The sequence below is a fragment of the Cibotium barometz genome, chromosome 42, assembly GCF_041138505.1.
Source record: "Cibotium barometz isolate CiBa-2024 chromosome 42, ASM4113850v1, whole genome shotgun sequence".
In the NCBI taxonomy this organism is placed as follows: Eukaryota; Viridiplantae; Streptophyta; class Polypodiopsida; order Cyatheales; family Cibotiaceae; genus Cibotium; species Cibotium barometz.
In genome coordinates, this window is record NC_141087.1 from 7,728,421 (window position 1) to 7,753,085 (window position 24,665).

A 24,665-nucleotide genomic window follows, 5' to 3' on the forward strand; every position below is an offset into this window, starting at 1 on the left:
GTTTAAGTTTATGTTTTCTCTTCAAAATTTGATGTGCGCGCATTGTTTGAAGTATTTTTGGAGTCAAGTGGATATTTCATCGAGTCTTTGCAATACATATCTCCTCTCGTGGTGTTTAACTTTAAGATTTTGAGAGTAATGGTCAATTTATCTTGCGTTGATCTTTACAGTTCATCAAAATCCTAAAGTCATTTACGTTCATGCAGATATGGTAGAGGCGCAAGCGAATGAGCATCAGGAGGTAGCCAAGAAGGCATATGAGCGAATGAAGGCCCTTGCACATGGCCTGACAGCCCGCGAAGCTACAAGAACAGCGTGCAGGTTGTCGAAATGGACAAATCCAACTATGCCCAATGGAAAGACATAAACAAACGCGTAACCACAGAGATGATAAAGGAAATATGGCCATGTCCAGATGGCGAGATTAAGAAGGGAATATGGAAGATTTCACGTTGCACTCACAATGATATCAAGACTAATGCCGAGCGCATTTTCTTGGAGGTGTACGGTTGTCCTCTCCATAACGCCGATGCTCCACTCTATTTTGCTAAGATGCTATATGCTCAATTTATCCTAGAAACTCCAGTGGACTTCGCCTCCAGAGAGGCCACTGTCAACACCCACGACATACGTGAAGAGACAGTGACATTCACAAGGGAAGAACTTGCTCTCATGGTGGAGGGCGCTGGATTGGAGTTAAACAGAGAAGGAGAAAGAAGCTGACCGATTAACTCAAGCGTCAACTCCTCCCCCGGCCAATAGAGGGATTCAAGAGCAGCTAACAAAGATCAGCCAAGATGTGCAGAGCATCTCTTCACATATTGCTCCTATGCGCCAAGGAAACCACATCTCTCATTTTTTGATACATCCTGATCTTGTGGGAGTTTCTGCTCTGAGGCTACTAGTTCCTCCACCCCCCAATGTCCTGTATGTTACAAAGTATTCGATGGGGGTGGAGCGGCCAGTATATACTACCATGTGGACACTACTACCACTTAATATGTTTAGTGAGGCAAATGCAAAATACTTCCACATGTGCATTGTGCAATGTCCCAATAAATCAAGGTATTTATAGAGTGTTCGGCATGGCTAGCGAATATAAACCACCAGGACCTTTAGATGCAACTCCTAGTGCAATTCGTAATTTATTTCAAGATGAAAGCTAAGAAAAACAAATCCTACTTTTGTATTGATAATTTCTCCAAATATGATCATTTGTACAAGTACTTTTTATTAAATTAATGAAGTGACTTCTTCCTCTATGTCAGTATCATGCTCCAAAATTCTTTCACCATTTACTCTCTCGTCTGCTAGATTAAGCTCATCTAAGTCAATGTCTAAATTGTCTTCTATCTCAAGGGTGGTGCACAACGTGCGTCCAACATCAAAGTTCTCGTCTACTACATCATCACAATTGTACATCCATCTGGGCATATCTTCGTCATACTCTTCGCTTTCAATGTCTCGCAAGATCTTTTCATTGCAGTACATGTAAACAAGTTTATCTGCTCGATCTGCAAGAAGTCGATTGCGAATAGTACTGTGAATATATTTGTACATGCTCCAGTTTCTTTCTGAGCCTGAGTTTGAAGAGCACTGACTTTGAACCTTCATCGCAAGGTTGCGCAATAAAGCATAATGCTCACCACCATTCATCATCCACCACTTCCATGCAGGTTGCTCTTTAGCCATTTGTTGAACAAGGGAGTTGGAAAATAAACTCTCTTTCAATCGAAATGAGGTCATCTCCTTTATGCACTGTACACGATCATCATCATTATTATAGAAAGTGTTTACCACTTTATAAAAATCTTGCACCACCTCAACATTGAACATCAAATCCATATTCCAATATTCAGGATCTAACATGTAAGCAGCACTGTGTAGTGGTGAATGCGCTCCAATCCATCTAGCATGAAAGTACTTCAACAGAACTTTTCTTTGTCTACTGGAGAATGGTACACGCCATTGCTTTTCCACCACTGAATGCTCTAATTTCTCAGAACACTCCAAACTCCGCTGGACAGTCCACCATTGCATCCATGCTTTTTCGAGATTAGACGCTCTTTGATCAAGACTTCGTACAGCATACATAACAGGCATCATTACATGGTATGCATCCATCACACTGTTCCACCAACTTCTTCTCGTAAGCGCTCCCTTCAAGACTTTGATTTTCTCTTTCACTTTTTCAAGTTGAGTGTTCTCCCAGTCATGAAATGCCATGCATGTAAATGTTTCGCAAACTGCATCTTTATTTCTAAGAAGAGACTCAAAAGTGTAAAAGTGAGTGCAAAACCTAGTCTCCGCTGGAAGCTTTAACATAACTGACATGCGAGGTCGAAACATATCTAAAACTCTCTGTCTCTTGAGCATGAATTTCACAAGCTCGCGAGTAGTGTCGACAATTGAGGCAAACCATTTGGTATCATCAGATTTATACCAAACTTTTAATACAAGATTCAAACTATGAGTATTACAGCCTACCGGAAAAATATGTGGATATTGTCGTTGTAGGATTTTAGATGCATTTTTATAATTTTTTGCATTGTCCATGACGATTTGGACTACATTTTTGGCACCCACTTCCTCTATCACACAGAGCTAATGACTTGAGCAATGTAAGCCCCAGTTTTGATTGAACCAGCTGAATCCACGGCACGGATGAAAGTCTCACCTCTAGGTGAAATAACCATTATATTAATTAATGGTTTTCTTTGCACATTAGACTATCCATCACTTACTATACTACATCCAGAAAGCTCTATATTGCTAAGAATTATTCTTTGTACACGTTCTTTTACTTGCGCATAACATTTCTCTAATAGATCATTTCGCATAGCATGGTACGTAGGCGGTGAAAACCCTGGTCCAAACTCACCAATTTTCTTCCATGCTCTCTTCCAATGCTCACTGTCCACCATCATCATAGCACTCCCAGAAAAGTAAATCGCTTCAGCAAGGATGAGTTGTGCATCATCGAGTCGACCTTGACGTAGGCTTTCTCGCAATGAAGTTTGATGCATGGGTATATTTCCTACGTCAAAGTTTCACTTGCAAGAAGATGCACTGGGTAGATTACTTTCTGGTTGCACATTGCTGTTCGGGGTACAAGTAGGCGATGTAGCGGGAGTTTGATGATTAGAACAACAGTGTTCTTGCTGCCTTGATACATTAACGGTAGGAGTGTCATGTTTTCTTGAATCTTTCTTTTGAATTTCTTCTCTTATGCGTTTGGCCACTATAGGTGCAGAGGGGTGGGTACATGACTTTTTCTTCGATCCGCCTAAAAAGTGTTCTCTTAGTCGAGGCGCCCCACCTGATTTTACTGCATGGCATAGCTTACACTCCCAATGTATGAATCGATCACCAACGTTAATTGCATATTGCCACTCTATCCTAGGTGCCTTTTTTTTCCTGCTATTTGAAATTTGGACTCTATTGGAGGTATCACTGGATCCAACATTGTCCTCCATCTCAACAAATAACCTATTCAACCAAGCATATAACAATGAATACACAAATGAAAAAACAACAAATCACTCACGTATAACAAAACATACATTAGCAGACAAAGTACTTCGAAACTATCTTGACAAATATAAAAGATCATCACATAACACAAAACTACTTCAAACTATCTTGCAAGGTCTTACTACAAAACTACTTCGAAACTATCATGCACATTGCACCCCCAATGAAAGATGCCTTTTGTACCCAATTAAGGATACTTTACACAATCAAAGATCTATGCTTGCCCAATACTCTAGTATAGGACAATAGACCTTCTCTAACATTCACAAAGAAAATCAAAGATCTATGCTTGCCCAATACTCTAGTATAGGACAATAGACCCTTGTCTACTCTAAACTATATCAAGTATCAAGAACCAATACAAGCCCCTAAGCAGGACTCTTGGCTCTATCAAACCATTCATAAAGCAGAATGAGGTAGATTACGTACGTGGCTCAAATGCAAAGCTGAATGACTCCAAATTTGTCCCTAAATCTCCGCAAGTATTAGCTACGAACCACACCCTGCCCCCAGTTCAAAGAACTAAGGACGAGTGGCTCAATAGCCTTAGGAGTGCCTACAAGGAAAGACGACAGCCCCTAAGATAAGGACGTTCTTCCCAAGAGGACACTTCTAGCAACTCGAGAGCTCTACAAGTACTTTAAGGAGAGATATCACGCCCCCAAAACAAGGACTATCTCCCCAAAAGTTGTACGATGGGTGTCGGGCAGTGTTTATATACAGAATAGTACCCCGTCGGTGTTCTTTATTTTTCCCGGCGGGCCCGTCGGGCTTTTATCTTTCCCGACGAGCCCGCCGGGATAAATAGTTTTCCCGGCGAGCCCGCCGGGAAAGATAAAAGCCCGGAGGTGTTACGGGACTAGTGGGTTCTGGCAGGTCATTGCTCAGGTCATGTGAATATACAATGTGATCACAAGTTTTAATATGTTAACAATAGGTTTTGTTAACGTGATCACGAAATTGTGAAGACGTTAATGAAATCCCTGGTTCTACCAAACATGTATTTATCCACTTTATAAATATATAGAGAGGATATTTAAATATTTATCCAATTTTGTGAGATGTCCCCGTAGGGACAATATTTATCCGAAGTAGAGGAGCTAGAGTATGACATGCATGAGAAAAACACTGAGTATTTATCCAATTTTGTAAATATACGCAGGGGAGGTTGAAATTGAACATCCAAACACGTATACATACCGAAGGCGTGCGCGGGTAAGTAACTACTAGAGACGGCCTAACTTTGTGACGCATTATCTAATCTTTTGTAGATGGCAGCACCGACCAATTAATGTTCTTGGAAATGACAAAAGCAACGTGAAAGGAGCCCAAAAATATGACAAAAGCAACGTGAAAGGACCACCGGGACGACGAGGGCTGCTTGGATTTGTTGATGGACAATGGCGCCAAACAGAGGGCGCTTGCACAAGCAAACAAGGACGGCGCTTGCAGCAGCGGCCGACCAGTCCGTCCACTGTAGGACGCACTTACCTTTTCAGAGCCACATCCAATAATCCAAATCCTATCCCGCATTTTTGATCACATGGGCGCACTCCATATTCCCTCCCGGCTAGCATAAAAGGACCTCCCACGTTCCGAGCAATACACACCTTGCAATTCGTAAGCTGCTTACTTTAATTCAATTAATTAGTGCTTTTGTTTCTCCGCGGTAGCTAGCAACATGCCTGCTCCAGTTTTCTTCACAATTGCCTCCACGCAGTACCCTGGTTACAATGTTGTGCAGCGTGGGTCTCACATTGTGCTTGCTGCAGAGAATCTGGACAACCCTTTCCAGGTTTATAAATCTATGAGCTGCTCTGCTGCACATCTTGACTATAGCATGCGTCCGTGTGTGTGTTTGTGTGTGTGTGTGTGAGAGAGAGAGAGAGAGAGAGAGAGCTCTATAAATTGTACTTGTGCGCTAAGTTTCCAGTGTCGCACTGATGTTTTCTGCAGCTGTGGTACAAGGACGATTCATGGAGGTTTTTGAAAGACGCTGAAGGAAACCCAGCATTTGCGCTGATTAATAACGGATCCAAAGCGGCCCTTAAGAGCAATCTGACTGCACCGCTCAAGGTAACCAATGACAAAATTGTGCTCATTGCATTATGCATGGGACGTGCTCAGGCGGCACGTCCCACTCATCAGGACGTAGTTGGTTGCAAGAGCAAATATTACGACTATTTACGAGCTGGTAGCCCCCTCCCCCCCCCCCCTCCTTTTCCAGGTGTCGCTCCATACAGACTATGGCGCGTCGGACAGCGCCAATAACACCACACTTTGGACGTTACGCTCTGATAAGCTTGGCAGTGCCATCTCGTCCTTGGAACTGAACCTCTTGTTGGACTTGGGAGTGGGGAAGTCCCCGCCAGAAAACGGAGACGGGGTGGCCGTGATCTTGCAAAAGGCGCCAGCTAACGGCGGGACCAGTAGTACTCAGCGCTGGAAATTGAATGAGTATGGTAAGGCAAATGAAATGGAATTTTAAAATCCGTGCTGTATCAACCAAGTCTTATCATCCTGACGTGCGCCTTATATATTGCAGTACCATCCGTCTATACAATACAATCAGCATGGGTTTCCCAGATTTTGATCGTCAAGAATCCTCACGAAAATCTCACATTCCCGCCTACAAGCGGTACTATCAACGACGAGCTCACGGTTGTCGCAGTGAACTCTCAGAATCAGGATGGTGATCGAGAGGTACGTCATGACCATTAGCCCCCTCTCTCTCTCTCTCTCTCTCTCTCTCTATATATATATATATATGAATGAATATGCGTGTCTAAGCCGTATGCCTCCTCTTTGTGTTGAAGTACACTTCTCACATGAATTCATGTGTTCGTGTTTGTAGGTATGGTATAAAGTTCCTGCTCGTGGCCGGCACGAAGATTCTAACTCTTCCTTTATAGTCATAAGCAGAAGCAATGGAAAAGCTCTGAAAGGCTCTACTAAACCAGGAGATAAGGTATCTCCATTTCATGCATGCATATAAACTACCTCTCATCTCACATAATCTTTTAGCCTCGCTTTGTGTATCATCTACTTTGTTACTAACATTTTATATAACCTTGGCTGTATGTTGCGATGACTAATAGGTCATCGCAACAGAGTTCGATCCTCTGGATGATAACTTTGTGTGGTCAGAGAATCGTAGCGTAGGCTCTCAAAGAAATTATGTTGCGATCAACCTTGCCAATGGAGATAACACACTTAGTTGGTACCTCCCCAGTGATACCGATTACCAAAATGCTGCATATTACCACCCTTTGACAGTACGCGTACCTGTAACTGCTTCAAACGTGCAGCAACAATGGCAATTCATTCCGTTTTCCTCTTCTTCTTGTGAGATCATATTCTTTCATTATATCTCTCCTTCGTTTGAATTGCAATATTTTATCAGAATGCATAAAAGTCACACACTCGGGCATGTTGTATTGATGTCTCTGAGAACTAACATACGACCGCTAATGATGCTTTTTTTTTGCAGAAGAACAAAAAGAAGACAACCAGACGAAAAGGGCCTCTTTAATAATGTAGCCAGTAATCCCGTTTTCACAACGGTGATTCATCATCCTTGTGTACCATCCACAATAATGATGCTTTATTACAGAAGAACAAAAAGAAGACAAACTGCCAAAAAGGGCCTCTTTAATAATACTAGTAATCTCGTTTTCACAATGGTGATTCATCATCCTTGTGTACCATCCATATGCTTGCTTGGTATGGAATAATGAAGCTATATTGTTTTTGTTATTGGAAATAGCTATTATGTCAAAAGCTTCTTGCTAAGAGAAGGACCTTTTTACATTTTTTCAAGAGCTTGCATCTATTAAAATGGCCTATAAAGAGGGCAAGAACAGAAAAAAATGTTGATATCCACCACCACACTAGATATCATGCCTCCCTTCCTTTCTAGATTGCAGGTTGCACTTGAAACCTTCTCTTCCCATGAGAAATAATCCCATTTGTAGTAGTATAATGTGCATCTACTGCTAATTTTGGCTACACTCTTCTTCTCTTACTCTTCCATCATAGACTCAAGTAGAAGAACCAAACTAAAATCTTAAAAACAGAGAGTTAAAAACTCCTTCTCAAATCATTAAAATGGTTCTTGTTATGTGACATGTAAAACTTCTGAAAATAGTCATTAGAATCTTCTCATAATACCCATGTTATCCATAAAATATGGATACAAAACATATTCTCCTAATCAATGCTCGATTTGTTGGTCTTTCTAATTCAATGCATCAATGCTTGATTTGTTGGTGTGAGGCTCACGCTCCTGAGGTTCACGCTGGCATGAGGTTTATGCTTATGAGGCTCACGCCTGTGAGGTTCACACCTCAAGAGCCACACTGAGGAGACTGAGAGGTGAAGGCACAACCCCACTTAGCAACACTCAACAAGTAGAAATATGAGGGGATCAACCTAACGAATCATTATGGATTTAGAAGCATGAGGAACACACCTTGAAGGGGGGGAACACTGAGGAGGCCGGGTAATATTAGGCTCACACAAAACCGAAAGTCCAAGGAAAGAGAACATCGTAGTAGATAACATCAACTAGATATTACTACAATAAGCACTAAGGTATCATATTTGGTAAGGAAGAAATATCATCAAACTCTTGCACATTTGTTAGTGGCTCGTGCCCTAACCAAGAAACAACAACAAAAGAGAAGGGAAAACATAGAAAGGAAAATTTAAAGAAGAAGAAGAGAAAGAGGTAGGTTTTCATTGAAGTTCCCCTTGCTCAGGGAGAGCCTAATACAATCACGTGATCTACCCAAGAAAGTCTATGTGTCCTGAATGTCCACCCCCCAACATGCATACAATAGGTGCACACTAGCTAACCCTGGCATGCCCATCTTTATAATAAAGTGCATCGGTCATCGGCTCTGACGTCCGGCTCAGCGGTGGGCATGGCAGCTTACCGGCTGTAGCTGTCCGACCCACACTTGGCACATCCGGTGGGTTGTATTCCCAATCGGATGACCCGAGCCCACAATCATAGGATCATGCCACTGTCGTGCACATAACATCATGAATCGAGTGCAAGTATAGTGAAACGATTTTATGGCAACATGCTAGGGCTAGGAACCCATCAGATACAAGGCCATCCACCCATGATCATACAAAATGAAAACATAAAACCATGTGGTCACAAGAATGTTCACACTCCATTGGCATGGAGTAGACACAACGTAGACATAACACTGGCCACCATCAAAAAGATATGTCGATGAAGCTCCACCATTTGATACATGCTCATGTACCCCAAATGGCACAACACCCCGAGCTCGAATGAATGAACATGGCACATTATCTCCTAAGAAATCTGTTAAATAGCACAAGAGTGTGTGCATAAGCAACAAATTAAGCACTCTATCCACATCTAGATGATGCTGTGTAGGCTCAACAAGAACACTCAATCCATGCTCCACTGGATCCAGCATACAAGCATAATCTGCATGATCCACATTGTCTTCCAGCAAGGTGTCAAACGAAGCTGCATCAACCTCTACAAGGCTATCACCATGGATAGGCACTCCGTCATTGGTAATCAACATGTCAAACCAGTCTATGTCGTCATTTTGATCGAAACTGGATGTTTCACACTATCCGCACCATGAGGGAAACCTAATGCAAGGTTAGAGACATCCAAGGGCATCACCTGGCTCTTTCGTCTTCATTCTCCTTCCATGCTCTCTCAACCTTCACCATAACCATCCCATCATCATGGCTAGAACTACCATTTGGATCATCCGAATCTCCCTTGCTCAACATCCGAGCATAAATTGCATCCAAGGTGATTAGACTGCTTATCCATGGCGTCTCAAGCACTAAGAGACTTGAAAAATTTACGTTGGGTGCTAATTGCTAATCCAAACATGATGCTTGAAGATTTTGGTCACCACTATCAGAGCATGTTTAGGTGCGATGGCATGGGAAAGATTGGGATTTTCCGTGGCCTCTCGAGCACCAAGAGACTTGAAAAATATGCACTGGTCGGTAATTACTAATGCAAACAATCTCTGATGGCGGTGACCAAACTTTGCAAGCATGTGGGGGTGGGTCTTCCCAATGCTTACAAAGTTTGGTCACCATCGGAGCATGTTCGGGTATGATGGCATGGGAAAGAGCGGGATTTTCCATGGCCTTAAGAGACTTGAAAAATCTGCACTGGGGGGCACTAATTGGTAATTCAAACATGCTCCAATGCTGACCATTCTTAAGAGAGAGAAAGAGCATGAAACTCCTTAGAAGGCCCCAAAATAAGCTCATAATTTTCCTAATGAGCATCCTGAAATCATATATTTTTGCATCACTATCACCATTGATGATCAAGTCATCCACATACATGACTAACAACATGATCTCTCTATTTGTCTTTGTCACATAGAGTGAAATCATGCATTGGCAGATATCTAAAATCTTATGGTAACAAGATAGTCATCAATCTTATTTCACCATGCTCTACGTGGGCTTGCTTTAAGACATATAAGGATTTATGTAACTTTCACACAAAATTTGGGGGTTCAAGCTGGCTACACCAGTTTTACAAGTCACCATGCATCCATCTCGTATAAAGACCAACCTTTCACAATTGCCATGGCAAAATTATAGCTCTCATAGATACCATTCTTGCAACCATGTTTAATGTCTCCTCTCGTGGATACCATCCTTGGAACCATGTTCAATGTCTCCTCATAGTCAATGCCATATATCCATGCATAATCCTGTTCAATGTTGCCTTATACCTGCTCACAAATCCATTTGAGTTATCCATATGAGTGATGCTTCACCTTATAGAGCCACTTATTTATAGTTTCCTTCTTATCCTTAGGTAAAGGCAATAAGTAACTCCCATGTTATATTTGCATCCAATGCAACCATGTCCTCATACATGGCATCTTTCCATTTTGGATTTCCATGTACCTACTCAAAACAAGTGGGCTCTACCTCCTGTATTTCCTTAAGCATGTAGGCATAATGATAGGCTATAAATTCATCATATCTAAACTTATCAATAGGTTATTTAAATTAAGTATACGTGTGTACACATAGATCACTATCGAGTGTCCTCAAAACTATCCTGGTTCTCCGAGCTACACTAAGAGTACGACTGACATGATGTGAAGCTCCTTATGAAGGCTCTGCTCTAAGCCATCAAGTTGCCATAGTAGCACCCCTACACTCTACCTCACCACTCAACAAGGCAACTATAGACTGCTTTTGTGCTCCAACTAAAAGCACTCCTAAAAGAAAACACAAATCTACTAGTAAATCTTCTATCTAAGATACTACCTACTTCATTAGCTCATAAATAATGAGGGATATTCTTTTCATACATGTAAGGAATTAAAACTCTATGTAATAGCATGAACACAATAGGATCTTGCAGACAAGAGAGAGATACTACTTGCCGCTTTAGCCCAAAATTCATACCATACTACCATACTTGGACAACATGTTCAAGCCATAGTTCCTCTATAATAGTAAAATACCATCAAGTGATCTCGCCACCTCTATACTTAGGAAATATCATAGCTCACCCAAATCCTTCATCTTAAACTTTGGCATCAAGAGCATCCTGATATCATATATGTCTGCATCACTATCATCATTCATCATCAAGTCATCCAAATAAATGATTAATGGCATGATCCCTCTATCTATATTTTTCATATAGAGTGAAATCGTTCATTGGCAAATATTTAAAATATTATGGTAGCAAGATAGTCGTCTATCTAATTTGACCATGCTCTAGGTGGATCTGCTTTAAGCCATATAAAGCTTTATGTAGTTTGCACAAACAGTTTGGGTATTCATTACTCTTATAACTTGGTTGCTACACCATGCATACCTCTTATTGAAAATCACCATGCAAGAAGGCATTCTTTACATCCATCTAATATAACGACCAACCCTTCACAATAGCCATGGAAAAATGATGGTTCTCATGGTTACCATCCTTGCAACCATGTGCAATGTCTCCTCATGTTCAATGCCATATGTTTGTGCATATCCTTGGCAACCAATATTGCCTTATATCTTCTCACAAATCCATTTGAGATATCCATTTGAGTTATCGACCCACTTACATTTAAATGCATTGTTATCTTTAGGCAAGGGTTGTAACACCCATGTTGCATTTTCATCCAATGTTGTCATCTCCTCATCCATGGCATCTTTCCATTTTGGATTTCCAAGTGCCTGCTCTAAATACCTCTTGTATATTCCTTAACCATCTAGACATAACTATGGGCGAAAAATTCATCATATCTAAACCTATCAATAGGTTATGTAAACCAAGGAGACCTGTGTACACATAGATTGCCAAGAAGTGTCCTCAAGACTATCATGGTTCTTTCTGCTACATTAGGAGCACAAAAAGATAGGATTCCAAGCTTCGTATATCAAGACTCTACTGTAAACCATTAAGTTAGAGAGAGAGAGAGAGAGAGATTACAAGTCACAACAGAATCTTTTAGGAGGACGAGATTGAGAGAGAGAGAGAGAGAGAGAGAGAGAGAGAGAGTATATGGAGAATCAAAAACTCTGATTATTAAAAACTGATACAGTAGATGGCAACTAGGTTCAAGATGCCACCTGCAACTAGGTTGTAGGTCGCATCTCATTATCATGCTCTATTTTACAAGAGATGAGCCTAGTGTGATCATGTAGATCAAAGTTCCCACTATGTGTCTATTCATGGTTGGGTCCTCAAGAAGCTTACCTATATCTGCAGAGAGCTTAGTGTTATGCTCCAATGGCACATAAATAGGCTTACAACCTCTCATACCATACTTGGACAACATGTCCACTCTCTCTCTCTCTCTCTCTCTCTCTCTCTCTCTCTCTACAAATATCATGTTCTATTTACACTTACATAGAGTTTTCATTTCTTACGTGTCAAAAGAATATGCCTCAATATTTTTGGGCTAAACAATAGGTAGCATCTCTCTCTTGTCTACAAGATCCTACTGTGTTTATGTTGGTACATAGAGTTATAATTTCTTACATGTCTGATAAGAATATACCTTATTATTTTTGGGCTAAAGTAGTAAGCAGTATCTTAGATGGAAGATTTACTGTAGATTTGTGTTTTCCTTTAGTAGTGCTACTTTTAGTTGTATCATAGTAGTCTATAGTTGCCTTTCTGAGTAGAGAGGTAGAGTACAGGGGTGTTTCCCGATAGCAACTTGATGCATAAACTTGATGGCTTAGAGAAGGTGATGAGCTTGGTGTGATCATGTAGATAAAAAATCCCACTATATGCCTGTGCATCATGGGGTCCGCCAAAATCTGACCTATATCTACAAAGAGCTTAGTGTTCTTGTGCATCGTGGGGTACTCCAAAAGCTCACCTATATCTGGAGAGAGATTAGTGTTCTACTCCAATGGCACATGAATAGCCTTATTACAGACTGTGATGCCATACTTGGACAACATGTCCAAGCCCCATACTTCCTCTGTAATAGCAAAATACCATCATGTGATCTCGCCACCTCTATACCTAGGAAATATCACAACATGTCCAAGCCCCATACTTGGACATGTCCATTACCATACCATACTTGGACAACATGTCCAAGCCCCATACTTCCTCGGTAATAGCAAAATACAATCATGTGATCTCGCCACCTCTATACCTAGGAAATATCACAACTCCTCCAAATCCTTCATATTAAACTTTGCCATTAAGAGCATCGTGATATCATATATATCTGCATCACTTTCACCATTGATGAAGTCATCCAAATAAATGACTAACAACATGATCCCTCTATCTGTCTTTTTCACATAAAGTGAAATCGTGCATTGGAAGATATCCGAAATCTTATGCTAGCAAGATAGCCATCGATCTTATTCGACCATGCTCTGGGTGGCCCTACTTCAAGCCATATAAGGCTTTAAGTAACCCGTGCACACAAATCTACTAGTAAATCTTCTATCTAAGATATTACCTACTATTATAGGCCAAAAACAATGATGCATATTCTTTTCATACATGTATGAAATTATATGTTTATGTAACAACATAACACACTAGGATCCTGTAGACAAGAGGAAGATACTACATGTTGCTTTAGCCCAAAAATAATGAGGCATATTCTTTTTAGACATGTAAGAAATAACAAATCTATGTAAGTGTAAACACAACAAGATATTTGTAAGATGATATATATATATATATATATATATATATAGAGAGAGAGAGAGAGGGAGGGAGAGAGAGAGATGTAAGAAATTACAACTCTACGTAATAATAAAGATAATAGAATATTTGTAGATGAGAGAGAGAGAGAGAGAGAGAGAGAGAGAGAGAGAGAGAGGGAAAGTATCGAGCATCAAAACTCTGATCACTAAAAACTAGCACAATAGATGGAAACTAGGTTGCAAATGGCATCTCATTATCATGCTCCATCTTGCAAGTGATGAGCGTAGTGTGATCGTGTGGATCAAAGTTCCCAATTGCCTATGCATCAAGGGGTCCTCCAAAAGCTCAACTATATCTTCAGCCCGAGGGATTCACAAGCCATATCTTATGGTATCACGTGAGTGTAAGGGAGAGGGTTTTTTGAAGGGGGGCTTAAGCTTATAAGTTAGGGGCTTAAGCTTATAAGTTAGGGGTATTTATGGTGGGGCAAGGAGCAAGGGAGTAGGGGATTATGGGAGAATGAAGGTAGGGGTTTTTCTTCTTCTTATAGTTTTTACAATATAGTGGTGTAGTGTGAAAACTTGATTAGTTTACTACTCTTTTAACCTAAACACACATGGAACAATTTTTGGACAGTACATGTAGCTCAACCACTTTCTCTTTGCCTTTATGTGCTGTACTAATCACATTTGCAGGACTGGTATTATGATGCAGCCTGCCACTCCATGGTCTATCAACTGAACCACTAGATGAGGACTCTCCTGGTCCAGTCAAAGACTGCGATTGTTTGCTGACTTGTATTCTATGTGCAACCACATTTCCACTCACATCAGCCCTAACAACTTCTTTTTCAATAGCATACCAGCTGCTCATCCCATCAAAAACATCCCTGCTTACCCTTAACTCACGTGTAGTAGGGTTATAACACCTGTATCTCTTTTGCTCAAGGGAATACCCAATAAACACACATTTTTTAGCTTTTGGATCCAGCTTAGTTCTCAGCTCATCTGGCACATGCACATATGCAATGCATCCAAAGACTTTTAGATGAGAACAAATCAGGTTTTCTACCAGTAAACCTCTCCTCTAGAGTTACATCATATATGGCTACAATTGGAGTCCTGTTCATAATGTAAACTGCTGTAGAAACAACCTCAGCCCAATAGCTATGCGGCATATTCTTCTCTCCCATCAATGCTCGTGCAATCTCAGCAATGTGCTTGTTTTTCCACTCAGCAACTCCATTTTGCTACGGAGTGTATCTGCATGTAAACTGTCTCCAAATACCATTCTTCTTCAAAAATTCAGAGAACTCATTGGAGAAGTACTCTCCCCCTCCATCTGACCTTAGGCACTTTACATATTTCCCTGTTTGCTTTTCAACCATAACTCTGAAATTCTAAAAATGAGTGAACACCTCACCCTTCTCCTTCATGAATATACCCACACTTTCCTTATGTGGTCATCAATAAATGTCACATAATACCTACAGCCTCCCAAAGACATGGTCTTCGTAGGACCCCATACATCTGAATGCACAACATCTAGTGCATATCTGCTCACATTTCTATCATGTGGAAATACATGCTTTGTTTGCTTTCCAAATTGGCATGCTTCACATATTTTCTACATACCTTCAACTTTAAACTTTGGTAGCCTTGTCACAATTCCTTTTGTCTGCATAGAATCCATTCTCTACACATTCACATGTCCAATTCTTTTATGCCAAATGTCTGTGTCTGCAACAATTCCTGAACCATTTGCAAGCATCGCAGCACTCACTTCAAGCATGTTTACATTCAATGTAAACATTCTGTCCACTCTGTTGCCTTTTGCAAAACCAATCTGCACTTGTCTTTAAAGTCTTCAACATAACAACCATCAGGGTTAAATCGAACCTGCAAACCCTGCTCATGTGAGATGGGATTTCTATTCGGAGAGGGACTTGGTGCCCGAGGGGTATGCTAGCCCGCCCCGAATATATTGCATCTATATGGGGAGGAAGTGCTAGGAGAGGGAAACCCCCGGGGCACTCAGCAGGCATGGACCCATGGTAGGCACCCTAGGAATGCACTCACACACCGAAGGTACTTCACTTTGCATCTTGCATAGACAATGGCACATCTCCAACATGGGAAATTGGATGAGCAGTGTCATCCCCTGTTTCCACAAAACCTGGTCTTTCAAGTTTTTTCATCTCCTTGAACCACTCCCCATGACTTGTCATGTGGTTCCAAGCACCTGAATCAACATACAATACATCATCTTTATGTGCTGCTTCAACATTTTCAGACATGGCATTATTGACATGCTGCATAACAAACAACCTTTCATTATCCTCATTGTTTCTGCCCGAGGAGGCATAGTTGTTTTGCTGCAATTTCCCATTTTGCATGTCAGCCTGCTTCTTTTATAACAATCTGCCTGCACATGTCCAGGCTTACCACAATAAAAGCATCCATGTGTATCACTATACTACCTTTGCCAATTTCCACGACCTCTATGACTCCCCCTGCCTCTGAATTGGCCTCCTTCACCTGTGTGTTGTTGTTGTTGTGAATTCTGGGACTGTTGTTGTTGCTGCTGCTAGCCATAATACTAACTTTGCCAATTTCCATGACCTCTTTGACTCCCCCTACCTCTGAATTGGCCTCCTTTACCTGCGTGTTGTTGTTGTTGTGAATTCTGGGACTGTTGTTGTTGCTGCTCTGCTGACCATAATTCTATTACCTATTTGGCCACCTCCTTGGCCGCTTCCACGGCCTCCTCTACTTGTCCTCTTCCTGAACTTGTGTAGAAGGCTTGTTGCTCTGAATTGTTTTTGTTTTGTGAAGGCTGTTGGTCTTCACCCAAGCTCTTCTCTTCTATAATCAACATAGACACCGAATCTGTGAAATTGGGAATGTTTTCCCGAGTCTCAATAGACGTCTTGAATGCCTTGTATTGTGGCCCGAGACCACGTAGACAGACTTCCACCTTATCATCATCATCTACTGAAACACCAATAGATGCAAGGGATTCCACAATACCCTTGATCTTCAATTTATAGTCATTCACAGACATACTCTTTTTCTCCACAGTATGAAGTTCATTCTTCAACTGTATCTTTCGTGCCTTGGTATTTGTTTCATAGAGTTTTACCAAGGTGTCCCATGCCTCCTTGGGGGACTTGGCATCCTGTATGTGCCCAACTATGGTGTCTTGTATACTGATAAAGAGCTAATATATAACTTTTTTGGCTCCTTGGTTCCAATCCTTGAACTCTTTCACATCTGCAGCAGTCGGATTGATCTCCGGTATCTCCAGTGCCTCTTCATGCTCACCTTCTATTATGTAGTCCCAAAAACCCTTTCCCATCAGGAAATTTGTCAACCTGAATCTCCAAGCATGGAAGTTGTTCTTATCAAGCTTCTCAGCAATAATCTGGTTTATGCCATCATTTGACATCTTGCTAGACACAAATTTACCAGAAAACAACTCTGGTTTGTCCTACACAAACTACTATATTTTCTAGAGCGGTACTGTATTACAGTCAAATGTCACAACCAGTGACCTCAATGTGCATACATACACCCGCCAATGGTAACTTTTTGACCTCCTTGTAGCACACACAATGTCTGCACAACCAATCTGTCTTCCTGCAGTTCTTAAAACAGAGTTCTGTAGAGAATCGATGACTTACCCGTATTGCTCGAAATCGCCTGCTTTTCGAAAAACGAAGATTCTAACGCGCCCGAAACACGTTTTCGGCCCGAAAAATTTTGTTTGTCCGATAGGACAATAAAGTTGCCCTATAGCTTTACTCCCGCGAAGAAAGCTCCTCAATCAGAGATCGTTTATCGGTGCCTCTCGTAGAGCTCCCAATAAGGGTGTAGAGCTCCCAATAAGGGTGTAGTCGCCAACACAAGTAGGGAAGAGTAGTTGAAGCTCTTACCCTCGTACCGCTTCCTGTGCTTCTCTTGCTTGTTGCAGCTCAGCCCTTAGCATGAACCAGGCTCTGATACCATGAAAAGATGTAGGGGAGAAGAGAGCTTGAGCTCTTGCAAGCACACACACACTCACAACCTACATGTCGAAGTACAACAAGATCAAGGCTTAGACGAAGGTATAGAGATTGAATAATTAGACACAGGAGATGTCTCAAAAAAATAATGCATCTTCTATTCCTACAGGATTCAAATATGGAGGGATTTTCCTTGAAATAGATCTTTTCGGGGCCAATGATCTTTTTGAAGATGAGAGAGTTGATAATAATAAACTATGATTTTTTAAACATGCAAATATTCTCACATCCTATGATTTTATGGTAATGTATATGTGTATGTGGAAAGGGGTGTGTGAAGACCATGATCTACATGTGTGTGTACATGGTGGACAGAGAGTGTGCTACTACATATGTTTTTACAAGAATCACCTGGACGGGATAAACTTTCTTTTTTTTGTTGGTTTCATTTAATTTTACAAGTATTTGTATATGCCAAAGGTGAGAAAAGGGTGATGGTGTTGGTAGAAGTGCTCCTTCACATGAGCAATGTGTGCTTACAATAGAGGAGCTTACACACACAAAGTGGCAAGCATGGACCAATGTTGATGATAGATTTTGGGTTTACAGATAGGGAGGTCTGATAGTAGCACGACGTAGAGAGAGGGAGAGGGATGTAGCTGCTTATGGGACTCGTGAGATCCCGAGTACACCAGCACCAACTTATGATCTTGACTTTGACGTAGACCTCCCCACAGATATTCGACCACCCCCATAGCTAGCACACCCTTCTCGACGTGCACATCGACCACACTAGATGACAATATTGATTGGGTGCCCATTGATAGTGACTAATCTCAAACTTGATGGGTTAGCTCGCTTACATTGTACTTAGATTTATTGGCTACTAACCTCATATACTAGCTAGGGTATCTCATTTTTATTATGACCTGATCTATTGAGTTAGTAGCTAAACCTAGAGGAGCTGGGTTAGATTAGATTATGATGTACTTAGTTGACTTATATCATTATGAGTTTTTTCATTATTGGATTTTAGTTGATATTCATGGTTAATGGGTTTTATTAACACTTTGGCTATTATATTGTTTGTTGAAAATCCCCATGCCATCCTACCCATATTTCAAGTCTCTTACTCCTTGAGAGGCCATGGAAAACCTTTCTCTTCCCCATGCCATCATACCCAAACTGACCAAACTTTGGAAGAATGTGGGCAAGAGACACCCCCGTACGCTCACAAAGTTTGTTCACCATCAGAGCATGTCTCTCCTAGTATAGATTTTCCAAGTTTCTTAATGCTCGAGAGGCCGTGGAAAATCCCGCTTTTCCCAATGCTATCCTACCTAAACTTGCTTTGCTGGTGACCAAACTTTGCAAGCATGTAGGCAAGACCCATCCCCACATGCTTGAAAAGTGTCGTCCGCATTGAAGCATATTTGGCTTAGCAATTAGCACCTAGTAAAAAGTTTTCAAGTCTCTTAGTGCATGACAAGCCATGGAAAATCCCGCTCCTCCCAAAACAATCCTAGTTCTTTGTGATATACCAAGGGCACAACTGACATGATGCCAAGCTCGTTATCACAGAGAACTATCCTAGTTCTCCATGATAGAGCACAAGCACAACTCTCATGATGCCAAGTTCGTTATCAAGGCTCTTCTCTGAGCCATCAAGTTTATGCATCAAGTTGCTATCGGGAAACACCCCTGTACTCTACCTCTCTACTCAGAAAGGCAACTATAGACTACTTCTATGATACAACTAAAAGTAGCACTACTAAAGGAAAACACAAGTCTACAGTAAATCTTCCATCTAAGATACTGCTTACTACTTTAGCCCAACAATAATAAGGTATATTCTTATCAGACATGTAAAAAATTATAACTCTATGTACCAACATAAACACTTTAGGATCTTGTAGACAAGAGAGAGATACTACCTGCTGTTTAGCCCAAAAATATTGAGGCATATTCTTTTTAGACACATAAGAAATGAAAACTCTATGTAAGTGTAAATAGAACATGATATTTGTAGAGAGAGAGAGAGAGAGAGAGAGAGAGAGAGAGAGAGAGAGTGGACATGTTGTCCAAGTATGGTATGAGAGGTTGTAAGCCTATTTATGTGCCATTGGAGCATAACACTAAGCTCTCTACAGATATAGGTAAGCTTCTTGAGGACCCCACCATGCACAAACACATAGTGGGAACTTTGATCTACATGATCACACTAGGCTCATCTCTTGTAAAATGGAGCATGATAATGAGATGCAACCTACAACCTAGTTGCAGGTGGCATCTCCAACCTAGTTGCCATCTATTGTATGAGTTTTTAGTAATCAGAGTTTTTGATTCTCCATATACTCTCTCTCTCTCTCTCTCAATCTTGTGTATTAAGTAGACTTGTAATCTCTCTCTCTCTCTCAATCTTGTCCTCAAAGATTCTGTTGTGTATTAAGTAGACTTGTAATCTCTCTCTCTCTCTTGGCTACAAATATTATGTTATGTTTATGTTTACATATAGTTGTAATTTCTTACATGTCTAAAAACAATGTCTCATTATTTGTGGGCAAATGAAGAAGGTAGTATCTCTCTCTGGTCTACGAGATCCTGATGTGTTACATAGAGTTATAATTGCTTACATGTCTGAAAGTAATATGCCTCATTAGTTTTTGGCTAAAACAGTAGGTAGTATCTTAGATAGAAGATTTACTAGTAGATTTTTGTTTTCTTTTAGAAGTACTGCTTTTAGTTGGAGTACAAGAAGCAGCCTATAGTTACCTTGTTGACTAGAGAGGTAGAGTATAGGGGTGTTGCTATGGTAGCTTGATGCATCAACTTAATGGCTTAGAGTAGAGTCTTGATATACGGAGCTTGGAATCCTGTTTTTTTGTACTCCTAGTGTAGCACAAAGAACCATGATAGTCTTCTTGAGGACACTTCTCGGCAATCTGTGTACACAGGTCTACTTGGTTTACATAACCTATTGATAGGTTTAGATATGATGAATTTTTAGCCCATAATTATGTCTAGATGGTTAAGGCATATACAAGAGGTATCTAGAGCAGGCACTTGGAAATCCAAAATGGAAAGATGCCATGGATGAGGAGATGACAACATTGGATGAAAATGCAACATGGGTGTTACTCACAGCCCTTGCCTAAGGATAACAATGCATTTAGATATAAGTGGGTCGATAACTCAGATGGATAACTCAAATGGATTTGTCAGAAGATATAAGGCAATATTGGTTGTGCCAAGGATTATGCACAAACATATGGCATTGAACATGAGGAGACATGGCACATGGTTGCAAGGATGGTAACCATGAGAACTATCATTTTTCCATGGCTATTGTGAAGGGTTGGTCTTTATATTAGATGGATGTAAAGAATGCCTTCTTACATGGTGATTTTCAATAAGAGGTATGCATGGTGTAGCAACCAAGTTATAAGAGTAATTAACACCCAATTTTTTGTGCAAACTACATAAAGCCTTATATGGCTTAAAGCAGGTCCACCTAGAGAATGGTCAAATCAGATAGATGACTATCTTGCTACCATAATATTTTAAATATGCCAATGAACGATTTCACTCTATATGAAAAATACAGATAGAGGGATCATGCTATTAATCATTTATTTGGATGACTTGATGATCAATGATGATAGTGTGATGCAGACATATATGATATCAGGATGCTCTTGATGCCAAAGTTTAAGATGAAGGATTTGGGTGAGCTGTGATATTTCCTAAGTATAGAGGTAGTGAGATCAATTAATGGTATTTTACTATTACAGAGGAACTATGGCTTGAACATGTTGTCCAAGTATGGTATAAAAGTATGTAAGGCTATTTATGGGCCATTAAGGTAGAACACTAATCTCTCTCTAGATATAGGTGAGCTTTTGGAGGACCCCACGATGCACAAGAACACTGAGCTCTCTGCATATATAGGTGAGCTTTTGGAGGACCCCATGATGCACATGCATATAGTATGAAGTTTTATCTACATGATCACACCAGGCTCGTCACTTACATGATGGAGCATGATAATGAGATGCCACCTGCAACCTAGTTGCCATCATCTACTCTATCAATGTTTAGTAATCTGAGTTTTTGTTTCTCCAGATTCTCTCTCTCTCTCTCATCATATATATATATATATAGAGAGAGAGAGAGAGAGAGAGAGAGAGTGGGGCTAATGGTCATGACGTACCTCTCGATCACCATCCTGATTCTGAGAGTTCACTGCGACAACCGTGAGCTCGTCGTTGATAGTACCGCTTGTAGGCGGGAATGTGAGATTTTTGTGAGGATTCTTGACGATCAAAATCTGGGAAACCCATGCTGATTGTATTGTATAGACGGATGGTACTGCAATATATAAGGCGCACGTCAGGATGATAAGACTTGGTTGATACAGCACGGATTTTAAAATTCCATTTCATTTGCCTTACCATACTCATTCAATTTCCAGCGCTGAGTACTACTGGTCCCGCCGTTAGCTGGCGCCTTTTGCAAGATCACGGCCACCCCGTCTCCGTTTTCTGGCGGGGACTTCCCCACTCCCAAGTCCAACAAGAGGTTCAGTTCCAAGGACAAGATGGCACTGCCAAGCTTATCAGAGCGTAACGTCCAAAGTGTGGTGTTATTGGCGCTGTCCGACGCGCCATAGTCTGTATGGAGCGACACCTGGAAAAGGAGGGGAGGGGGCTACCAGCTCGTAAATAGTCGTAATATTTGCTCTTGCAACCAACTACGTCCTGATGAGTGGGACGTGCCGCCTGAGCACGTCCCATGCATAATGCAATGAGCACAATTTTGTCATTGGTTACCTTGAGCGGTGCAGTCAGATTGCTCTTAAGGGCCGCTTTGGATCCGTTATTAATCAGCGCAAATGCTGGGTTTCCTTCAGAGTCTTTCAAAAACCTCCATGAATCGTCCTTGTACCACAGCTGCAGAAAACATCAGTGCGACACTGGAAACTTAGCGCACAAGTACAATTTATAGAGCTCTCTCTCTCTCTCTCTCTCTCTCTCTCTCACACACACACACACAAACACACACACGGACGCATGCTATAGTCAAGATGTGCAGCAGAGCAGCTCATAGATTTATAAACCTGGAAAGGGTTGTCCAGATTCTCTGCAGCAAGCACAATGTGAGACCCACGCTGCACAACATTGTAACCAGGGTACTGCGTGGAGGCAATTGTGAAGAAAACTGGAGCAGGCTGTTGGAATTAATGCTCGTGTCCACTATACGAGTGTGAACGCCCATCACGAAGTGATGCAAATGAATGGGTGCTTCTACTTCTATAAATGTAACCAATCGATCAATCAATTAACAACGATTCAACAACGATTCATCTGCAACTGCACGAATCTATGTGCGCCTCTCCTCCTCCCTCTCGATTTCCACATGGTATCATCGCCTGCTTTTCTGGAGAGCCTGTGTGGGCCTGCATCGCCTCCGCCACCTTCGCAAGCCAACCAAGATTGATCACCGCCTTCCCGCTCGCTGCCAAGGATAGCTTTGGGTGCCTTCGCGACCTCGTTTCCCTCTCCTATAACCACGGTGTGATGCTGCTCAGCCTCATCCAGAGCATGTGCCTTGCCCACCCAGATGCCACATTTGCCTTCGCCGACTACTACGGTCAAAACACCGCCACCTTTGTCAACCCCTCCTCTGCACTAGTATCGCTAGCTCTAGCAACGATGCCACCTTACGTCAACAGCATCTCTCCCTCTCCACACGCAGGCGGGTTCTTAACTACTCTCGTGCTACACCCTTCATCCAAGCCAGGCAGGACTCTATCCGATGTGGTGGTACAGTCTGAAAACCTTCACACAGAACATAAATTTTTTAATAAAAATAAAACAGTACTAATAATAACAATAAAATAACACCTTCATACCCACATAGACAACCATTAATAATTTTTGTTATTATTTCAAATACTAGTTTATTTTTAGTTTTTTTTTAAAATAACCAATCAATTCATACATTTTTACTAACAATAACTATAAATAATTAAAAACAATTTTATTCAATAACTCACTCACATCACGAACATGCCTAAATATTCAGGCTATTCGTGAGCGCAAACATGCCTACTCTTTCAGGCTATTTGCGTGCACACATAACATTTTATACAAAAATGCTAAAAACTTTTCAAATAATAATAATAATGATTAAAAGCAACAAACAAACAAATAAACAACACAAATGGGCAAAGACCCACAAAAAGGCAAAGACCTACCAATGGGCAATGACCCGTAAAAAGACTCAAGAGGTCCGTCCGACAATGGACACTAATATAAGACCTAGGCAAACAAATAAGCCCAAAAGTTAGCCCAAAGAGGCATCAACCCATTGGAGTGTTGGCCACACCCACGAGGTATGATATTAAAACAAAATTATGGGTGATATAATCGTCCACCCTAAGAGCCCAAAGTGGCATGAAACAACAACCCAAACAGAGAATTGTGAATCCCCAAGAGGGAAACAACTATGCCCAAAGAGGCAATTGAGCCCATTGGAGTGTCTACAGCATCCATGAGGCCAAAATTAAACATTATCTTCGACAAGCTGAAAACGAATCAGCCTCTGAGCGATGACAAATTAAACTTAATTGTACATACACACTTGTAAATAACATCATATCACATATATATTTTGATAATTCAACTCATACTCATATATTAATTTCTCTTTTGACATGTACCCAATGCAATACTTGGAATTCCACTACTCAACTTGAGGGGGAGAATACGGATGGCAAGTCTGAGAGTGGAAGAACTTGTGTTTCGACATCATATCGGAACACACATGTTGCAGTTACTACCAAGCACAATGTCTCAACATCATATTGGAACATGTGTCTTGTGGTTGTCAAGGAGATCAACTTCGACAAAAAGCATATCGAGATAATCACAAAACAAATGCCTTGCGATTACCAAAGCA

General features: G+C 41.0%; 1 protein-coding gene and 1 long non-coding RNA gene across 2 annotated transcripts; one reads left to right on the forward strand and one right to left on the reverse strand.

The window, feature by feature from the left end:
* Positions 1-5,141: 5,141 nt before the first annotated feature.
* Positions 5,142-7,297, forward strand: LOC147614136 (ricin B-like lectin R40C1). Its single transcript, XM_086780675.1, has 7 exons — positions 5,142-5,329; positions 5,491-5,610; positions 5,762-5,996; positions 6,080-6,237; positions 6,389-6,502; positions 6,633-6,879; positions 7,025-7,297. Coding segments are annotated over exons 1-7 (990 nt in total). The 5' UTR covers positions 5,142-5,215; the 3' UTR covers positions 7,027-7,297.
* A 15,004-nt stretch (positions 7,298-22,301) lies between these two features.
* Positions 22,302-22,933, reverse strand: LOC147614137 (uncharacterized). Its single transcript, XR_015263070.1, has 3 exons — positions 22,822-22,933; positions 22,535-22,654; positions 22,302-22,391 (listed from the first exon to the last, which is right to left on the reverse strand). It is a non-coding gene; the product is annotated as an uncharacterized LOC147614137 (long non-coding RNA).
* Between the last annotated feature and the right edge of the window lie 1,732 nt (positions 22,934-24,665).

Bases quoted from the DNA above. Each gene is read 5' to 3' on its own strand.
- LOC147614136 (XM_086780675.1), top strand. From the start codon at position 5,216: ATGCCTGCTCCAGTTTTCTTCACAATTGCCTCCACGCAGTACCCTGGT. The intron at 5,330-5,490 runs GTTTATAAATCT...TGTTTTCTGCAG, and splicing joins ATCTGGACAACCCTTTCCAG to CTGTGGTACAAGGACGATTC. The intron at 5,611-5,761 runs GTAACCAATGAC...CTCCTTTTCCAG, and splicing joins ATCTGACTGCACCGCTCAAG to GTGTCGCTCCATACAGACTA.